At 56.9% G+C, this 8,123-nt stretch overlaps 1 protein-coding gene across 1 annotated transcript; it reads left to right on the top strand.

The window, feature by feature from the left end:
* Positions 1 to 494: 494 nt before the first annotated feature.
* Positions 495 to 7,486, top strand: SYT12 (synaptotagmin 12). The gene is made up of 7 exons (XM_075163677.1): positions 495 to 562; positions 2,040 to 2,233; positions 2,558 to 2,950; positions 5,174 to 5,389; positions 5,491 to 5,611; positions 5,845 to 5,978; positions 6,633 to 7,486. Exons 1-7 carry the CDS (start codon positions 526 to 528, stop codon positions 6,804 to 6,806), a joined length of 1,269 nt encoding a protein of 422 aa, XP_075019778.1. The 5' UTR covers positions 495 to 525; the 3' UTR covers positions 6,807 to 7,486.
* The last annotated feature ends 637 nt before the right edge of the window (positions 7,487 to 8,123 follow it).

The raw sequence follows: 8,123 nt of genomic DNA, 5'->3' as shown, positions 1-8,123 counted from the left end.
GAATCAATTCCTGGGGAACGGCATCATCTAACCCTGCAGCAACCCAGAAATTGGGCTGCTCCTCTTGCATGTGGCAGAGCCGTGGGTGCAGAGCAGCCCCTCAGGTGAGGCTGAGGAAAGCCATGGAAGGCAAAGGCAAGAAATAAGCTGGAAAAGACATTAGAAAAGCAGCGAAGGGCTTAAAGGGCTCCCGGAGAGGTGATGTCCATGCAAAGAACGATTGAAAATATTACCCGTTAAATAATCCCGCGGTAAATCACGCAGCTCTGCGTCTCAGCATGGCCACTCTCCTGGTTCCCGTGGGGTTTTCAGTCCCTTCTTTAGCTTCTCTGTTAGTGGCTGAGGTGCTTTAGCACACGTTTGCTCTGTGCCTGGAAGAGGAGCCAAGGCCAGGAGCGATGGAGGGGGAGCAGCTATTTAGCATCCCTGCTAAAAAAATCAAAAGGCATTTTTAAATTTTTTCCCTTTATCCTAACCCATTGTCTCACACGTTGCAGGCTGTCCCACTAGCGGGGAACATTTGCCATGGACAACGGTCATGTAAGCAGATACCGCTTAAGCGGTGAGTACTTCTGAGCGAGCCCCGGGGAAGGGTTTTGGGGGCAGAGCTGGCCGCGGCTTGCACGCCAAGCTGCTCTCGGGAGGGATTGCTGATCCTCACTGCTTTCTGCAGGAGGAACTCTTTGCTGCACATGCACATGGGGTTTACTTTCCTAATACAAGGGTAAAACCCTTAAAACCCCCAAGCTTTCCAACATTAGGTGCTCAGCCCTAGAGAATGGGCAGGTACGAGTAGGAAGCGGGTTTCCAGCTCAGCTGGGATTTGCACCTGGAGTTATTCAGAAGTAGGAGCCAGTAAAGGGTTATTTTGCCCCAATTTTGCCCCCTGCCATAGTGGAGCAGGTGAACTCCTTGGAGCTGGACAGCACCTCCATGCGTAGGAGTGCCCTAGAAAGCTGCGGCGCTTCCCCCAGCATCCTTAGCCGGGGGTGCGGGGGATAAATCACAGCCCTTTGCAGATCGTAAGGGGTTTGGGTTGGGGCGGAGGAAGCAGGCCATGGCTCCTTCCCCGAGGCTTTAACCCACGAGATCCCTCTGGGCTGCTCCTGGCCCTCTGGAGGGATCAAAATTAGGCGCTTTGGATGCGGATAGTTGGTTCCTTTTGATACACCCCTTTGCTGGCTCCTGCCGGAGGAGGTTTGGGGGGGCGGGGGGAAGCAGCGGGTTGTCCCTCTGCTCAGATGTGATGTGGGAGTAAGCCTGGCTTAGGCTTTTTCTGGCTCTGAAGCTGCTGCTGAAGGAGGGAGCGCCGCGGCGTGACGCGGGAGGACTCCCCAGCAGTGCTCTGTAATGAGAAATCTTCCCCCCCACCCCCTTTTTTTGTGTTAACAGTAAGTGAGTGGTGTTGGTTCAGTCACTGGTGTGATGGAGGCTGGTGCAATGCAGCAACAACTGCTCAGTGTACCATCGCAGGGCTGCTGTGTCTGCCCCGCTTTGCAGCCGCAAGCCCGGCCTTTCTCCTTCCTGGATCACAGCAGCAGCAGTTGTGGGGTTTTCCCCATTTCCAAAAGCTGTTTGTTTGTTGGGTCTTTTTTTTTTTTCCCTGTTTCTGGATTTTCTTGGCATCCTCAGCCCGTGGGAAACCAGGCAGCAGTGGGGCTTTCCCTGTGGTGGGAAGGGCGATGCAGATGTGCGCTGAGCACAAGTGGGACAGATCTGTAGCTGGTGAAGGGGCCCCCCGGCACCCCTGGGGAGATGCAGCCATTCACTGATCTTCTTTGTTTGCTGGGCAACAGGGCTGAAATACATCTGCACTTCACCTCCCAGGAAACAAAGAGAGGACTGTGATTTTTTTGGCTTGTAAAGCTGCTGCCTGACACCATTTGCAACCCGCCCAAGTGGGACGCTGTGGTTTATCCCCCCCTTGGCCGATCCCATCCTCACAGCTTAGAGCTGAGGTTCTGGCGTGGGAGCAGCAGAGGATGAAGCCTCTGCCCTGGGGTCGTGGCCGGCTGACGGTGCCTCTTGTCCCCTCGCAGTCGCCACGAGCCCGCCTCGGTGGGAGATCGGTATCTACGCCGCCGGCGCCTTGGCACTGCTGGGGATAGCTGCCGTCAACCTCTGGAAGCTCTGGCGCTCCGGCAGCTACCCCGCGCCTTCCCCCTTCCCCAACTACGACTACCGATACCTGGAGCAAAAGTATGGGGCGGCGTATTCGGACGTCAAACACAAGGTAAAAGGGCGGAAAGTTTGGCTCGCCTCCTTTCCCTTTGCAACACGCGAGCCACTGGAGGGGCAAAAATATCGCCTGCATCCTCTCGCAGGGGGGAAGAGCCATGGGCGGTGACTTGGTGCTGCTGGGGAGTTTGGGGGATCAGCACAGAGGTGTAAATAGGGCTTGGGAGCTGCAGGAGGTGCAGGGTTTGCTGCCGCGGCAGCTTGAGGCCAAGCAGGGGCTGTAAGGCGTCCAAAAAGGCGCCAGTGAATCCCAGCTGTCCCCGGCTTTGTACGGAGGGATGGGATTGCATCGCCTGGTTTTCCCTTTCCCTGTTCGCAGCGAGGGCTGGCCCCGGGCTCGCAGAGGGCGCTGGATAAGACCTCACCCATCCGCAAGACCAGCCTGCGGGCAGATGACACCTTCGAGAGCATTAACGAGCTGGGGAGCCTGGAGCTGATGAGCAAAGACCTGGGCTTGGCCTCCTACGGCCCCTTGAAGAAATCCATCTCGGCTGACTCCCTCAGCTCCATCTCCTCCATCGGGAACAACTTTGGGCAGGATTTCACGGTGGGGCAGGTGGAGGTCTCCATGGAGTACGACGGGAAGGCGGCCACCTTGCACGTGACGCTGCTGCAGGGCAAGGACCTGCTGGAGAAGGACGACGCTCGCTTCGAGTCCTGCTTCATGCGCATCAGCCTGCTCCCGGCCGAGCAGATCGTCGGCATCTCCCGGGTGAGCCGCTCGCCCCTCTTCGCGTGAAAACCCCGTGCGTACGTGGCATCGCTCACCACGTGCCCGCTGCAGCCTTCGCTTTTGGGTCGCAGCATCCCTCGGCCAAGCTCCCCGAGACAGTGATGGGCCCTTGGGAGGAGGGAGGTCCGGACACGCTGGGGCTGGGTGCGGTTGGCACGGGATTTTTGGAGCCCTGCTCAGGGTGTTCAGCGTTCTGTGGCATGGGGGGGTCCCAGCTGGGTTTGTGCATCAGAGACCCGGCAGAGGCAGAAATTTCCCCCTCTTGACTGGGACGCACGATGACTTTGTCATCTTTGAGCGTGGCTTGCGGCAACTTTTTCTGCTCAGCTTTCCCTGCTCTGGGGGCCGGGGATGCTGCAGAAGGTGGAGGAAGTGGCTGCAGGGGGGATTTGGGGAGAGGCGGCATTTTGGGGACGTGCTGCTGGCATCGTGCCGTGTCCCCGCACACTCGATTTACCCTAACGAGTCCCGAGCGCGGCGCCCCGCAGCCGCCTCTCCTTTCTGCAGCAGCCGCGATGCTTTCCCTCCCCGCATGGGACGAGGTGGCCAAAGATCCAGGTGGCTGTACCGGCGCCAGCAGGGCCAGAACCAGGGGTGTTTTTGGGGTGAAACATCCCTTTTTAAGTGCACCAAAAGCTGCTGTCAGAAAGCAGGAGCCTCAGTTTTCTTTCAGCAGCTGCTTTTTGCAAAGCTCAGGGACAGCCAGTTTGATTTAATCAAGATATTCCAGAAAGGAGCAGAAAGCTTCATCCCACTAAAGAAACCTTTCCACGGGGTGGAGGTACCTTTCCAGTGAGCACAAAACCACTGCCTTTAAAATATTTCCACAACGCCCTTTTAAGACCATTTTTCCATCCAAAGATCAGGCTTTTTATTTATGCTCTGGAGATATTTATTATTTAGCATCATTATTTATAATTCACCAGCGCTATTTACCCTCTTTTGCTGTCCTGAGACAAGTCATAAAGACACATTTGCTTCTTTTCCTTTAATGCTTTGCAGTACTTATGTGGTGGTTTTTTTTAAATAGCAGCTAACATCTCTGTTGTACCTTTCATCCAGAGATCCCAAAATATAATGTCGGCTGCAGACAGATAGTCATCAGCGCTGTAAAGCAGACAGCTGCAAATCTGCTTTTCCCATAGAGGTACTTTAATCCCTCAGGGACTCTAGGGATCGGTGGTATCCGATGGGAGAGCGGGGGACCGCCGCACTAGGAAGGGGACGATGGAAGGTACCACCTCGCGAGCTGCTTCGTGTCTTTCATCCCAGGGATGGAGCACGTCTGTGAGAAGACAGACAGATGTGAGAAAGTCCTTGGGATGAGATGAACCATCTCCCCACTGCTGCTGGGGAGTCCGGGCGGCTCTTGGGGTGATGAAGCCCAATGGGTTCAGGGCTGAGCCCCCTGCTCCCACAGCAGGATCCCTTTTCCACCGCAGCACCCGGCTTTGGATGGGTAGCGGGGAGCTGGTGGCTCTGCTTTGCTCTGCGCTGTCCAAGGCTGCGGCTTTCCATCCCTTGGGAGCACCAGGCCTCCTTTTAGCACAAACCCCTGACTTGCGGGTGGTATCTTGGACGCGAAAAGAAATAAGGCTGGAGTAGGGGAAAAAGAGTCTCTAAAGCCATGATTTCAGAGCAGTTCCCCCCACCAGCGCTTTCGGACCGGGTAGTGACCAGCACTCTGCAGGATGGGGCGCCGGGGAGTTGCTGCTGCGTTTGCTCCAAATGAGTGATGTGACGTAGAGATGATGTCTGGCAAAAAGCATCGTCCCCATTTGGCACGTCTAGGGCTTGTGAAGCCCGCGGGCTCTGGCTCGAGAGGGGCTGGGGGTTACACCCCCTCGGCCAAATCCCGTAGCCTGGAGTGGCTGAGCCAGCCACACATCCGAGCTCCCAGGGCGCAGGGATGCCCGGCCCTTGCATCTGAGAGCACCAGACCAATCTTAAATTTTTAATTAAAAGAATTAATGGGCAACGGGGCAGGCCGTAGCCCCTATTTTCTAACCCAATTGCTGAGCAGCTGCTGCAGTCAGGTGGGAAATAACTTTTGTCTTCATGGAGGCTGGGACCCCCCAGCTCCTTTGGGAGCCACCCCAAAGCCGTGTGCTCCTTGCAATTCCCCCGAGAGAAATGGGGTAGATCTCAGATGGGGCCCCAAAACCCGGTGGGTATCAAGGTACCCCCCCCTCCCCGCGGCAGATTCAGCGGAGCGCCTACGCCGTGGCCTTCGACGAGCGCTTCTCCATCCCACTGGACCCAGTGGCGCTGGAGGAGAACAGCCTGCGCTTCTCCGTCTTCGGCATCGACGAGGACGAGAGGAACGTCAGCACCGGCGTGGCCGAGCTCAAGCTCTCCGACCTGGACCTGGCCATGCGTCCCTTCAACGCCTGGCTCTACCTGCAGGACATGAACAAGGTGAGCAGGGGGGTGTGGTCCATCTCCCACCCAGGTTTTTTGGGGGGTTTCTCCTTCCTGGCGGCTGGAGTCGATGGGTGATGGGACGTTGTGCCCCGCAGGCGGTGGACACGGTGGGGGAGATCCTGCTCTCCCTGAGCTACCTGCCCACGGCCGAGCGCCTGACGGTGGTGGTGGTCAAAGCCAAGAACCTCGTGTGGACCAACGGCAAAGTGACCGCAGGTGAGTGGGGGATGCCGGGTGCGCACAGGGGTCCCTTGGTCTTCTGCAGGCTGGAGGTAGGCTTTCATCCTCGTTTATCCTACTATGCTACACAGATATTTATTGGAGTGGCTCCCGTTGAGGACAGACCCTACCAGGAAGGTCCGCCAGAGATGGTTTCCCCCACTTTCTCCATCTCGCAGGGGAAAGGCATGACTGACCCTGGGGTTTTTCTCTCCCCCCACCCTGAGCAGATCCCTTCGTCAAGGTGTACCTGCTGCAGGACGGGAGGAAGATCAGCAAGAAGAAGACAGCAGTGAAGAGGGACGACACCAACCCGGTGTTCAACGAGGCCATGATTTTCTCGGTGCCGGCCATCGTGCTCCAGGTCCGTCCCAGCTCAGGGGACATGTCCCAGCCTGGGGGGCACATCCCACCGCTCCTCGAGGTCCCCAAATCCCTGCGCTAGTGAGGACTCCCTGGGGTGTGAGGGTTTCTGGGGGGATCGTAGGAGCTGTGGGGTGGGGGCCATATATGTACCTATATGGTTTGGGGGGATGTATGTATAGGGTATGGCTGTTGGGGGAAATGGGTATGTGTGATTGGGGGATATAGGGGGATGCATATGTATAGGGTATGGTTGTGTATGTGGACAGGTGCATATATGGGTTTAGGGGATGTGTAAGTATGGTGGTGCGGTATAGGAGGATGCATATATACGGGGTATGGTTGTGTATGGGGATAAGCATATATAGTTTTCAAGTATGGGGGGGTGAGTATGGGGCAATGTGTATGAATGGGGTGGAGGTATAGAGGGATGTATACATATGGGGTATAGCTATTTTGGTGGATGTGTATTTATGAGGTGGGAGATATATAGGGGATGTGTATGTATGGGTTAGTATTGGGGGATATGTGTGTGTGTGCATGTGTGGTTGGGGAGGGTATGGGGCTATGTATCTATATGGGGGTGGTGTCAGCGCTAGCACTGCAGCGGCCACTCTGTGCTGGACCGTTGTGACGGCCTCCTGCTCCCCCGCAGGACCTGTCCCTGCGGGTGACGGTGGCCGAGTGCGGCGAGGACGGACGCGCCGACAACACAGGCCACGTCCTCATCGGCCCCGCGGCCAGCGGGATGGGCATCACGCACTGGAACCAGATGCTGGCCACGCTGAGGAAGCCCGTCTCCATGTGGCACCCGCTCCGGCGGAACTAGGCTGCTGGCGGGGGGAGCCCGTCGCGCCCGCGGGGTCCTGCACCCCGACACTGGCTCTGCCCCGGGGACAGCGGGCAGAGGGGGGCTCTGCCTGGCCGGCGGCTCGGCCGAGAGCCGCTGCAACGCGGCGTTTGCAGCCGGGCAGGGGTTGAGTAAGACTTTACAGCGCTGAAAAGGCAGAGCTGCTGGCGTGCCTTGGCCGGAGCATCTTGCTGCCAAAATACTTGGGGGGACGGAGCAACTCCTTGGCTGCGTCTCTCTCCAGCCGGGCCGCCCTCGCATGTGCTGGGGGCTGCAAACAGACCCGCCGAGAAAGGAGCCCTCCCTTCGAATGGACCAAAACCAGCACCAACCTCCCCAAACCGCTGCCTGGCCGCCAGCCAGGCTCCCGAGCATCCCACATGCTCCCCGGCAGCCCCCCGAAATCAGTGGTGCCCTCGAACGTGGATCCCAAGGGCTCCCGGGGCGGGGGTGGATTTCTTTGGAAGGCGTTTTTTGGTCAAACTGGGGGGAAAACAGGGAGGGGGTTGATAAAATGCCAGCACGGCGTGGTTTCTCTCAGCATGCGTGTTTTTTCTGTTGGGTTTTGGAGTGATTTTGGTGCGCTGCACCGGGACTGAAACATTTCCAATGAGAATGGAAAAAGGGAGAAATAACAGCAGAAAAAGAAATTGTTATTATATATGGTTTTTCCTTCCATCTTTTTTCAAGCAGAGTAAATCTCTGCCCATCCCTCCGCTGGCTGCAGAGGGGTGTCTGGACTTGACGAGTGGTTTTTCAATCTCTTAGGTTTGAGGTCAGACCCAGGCTGAGAGTCACCCCCTAAAGGTCCAACATGATCGGGTCAGCTTTTCCCACCCCAGCCCTTTTCCCAGCTAAACTAACCCTCAGGGCTGCTCACTACAGCATGGAAAATTCCTGCTCTTTTAACGCAAATCTCGCGACTGGGGCTTATTTTTTACAGCCCCTAGTCCTGGAGTCATGCTTGGACTTGCTCATCCCAAAGCTCGCTCATTTTATCCAAAATCTGGGTGCAGAGAGGAACATCTTGGCCCTGTGACCAAAGGTGGACACAAGAGACCCCTAATTTCATAATTTTTAAGCCCAACGCTTGTTTCAAGGGGAAGGGAGGGGAAAAATCTATTTGGATCCTGTCTGCTCGTGGGCTCCTGTCCCAGGCAAGGACCAGCCCCTGGGTAAGGTCTGGGGTTTTTCTTGGGGAGCGGATGCCCACCCTATTTTCTGGAGGGTGACAGACGGAGGGCTCTGATGGAGCTCCCCCACGGCATGGGCTGGTGGGCAGAGGATGCCCTGGCG

This window comes from Calonectris borealis, chromosome 14, assembly GCF_964195595.1.
Source record: "Calonectris borealis chromosome 14, bCalBor7.hap1.2, whole genome shotgun sequence".
Lineage (NCBI taxonomy): Eukaryota > Metazoa > Chordata > Aves > Procellariiformes > Procellariidae > Calonectris > Calonectris borealis.
Note: the sequence above shows the minus strand (reverse complement) of the source record. Positions and strands in the feature narration are given on the sequence as shown.

Excerpts from the sequence above, each read along its gene's own strand:
- SYT12 (XM_075163677.1), top strand. The coding sequence starts at position 526 with ATGGACAACGGTCATGTAAGCAGATACCGCTTAAGCG. Across the intron at positions 2,234-2,557 it reads ATTCGGACGTCAAACACAAG|CGAGGGCTGGCCCCGGGCTC; the intron begins GTAAAAGGGCGG and ends CCCTGTTCGCAG. Across the intron at positions 5,612-5,844 it reads CAACGGCAAAGTGACCGCAG|ATCCCTTCGTCAAGGTGTAC; the intron begins GTGAGTGGGGGA and ends CACCCTGAGCAG.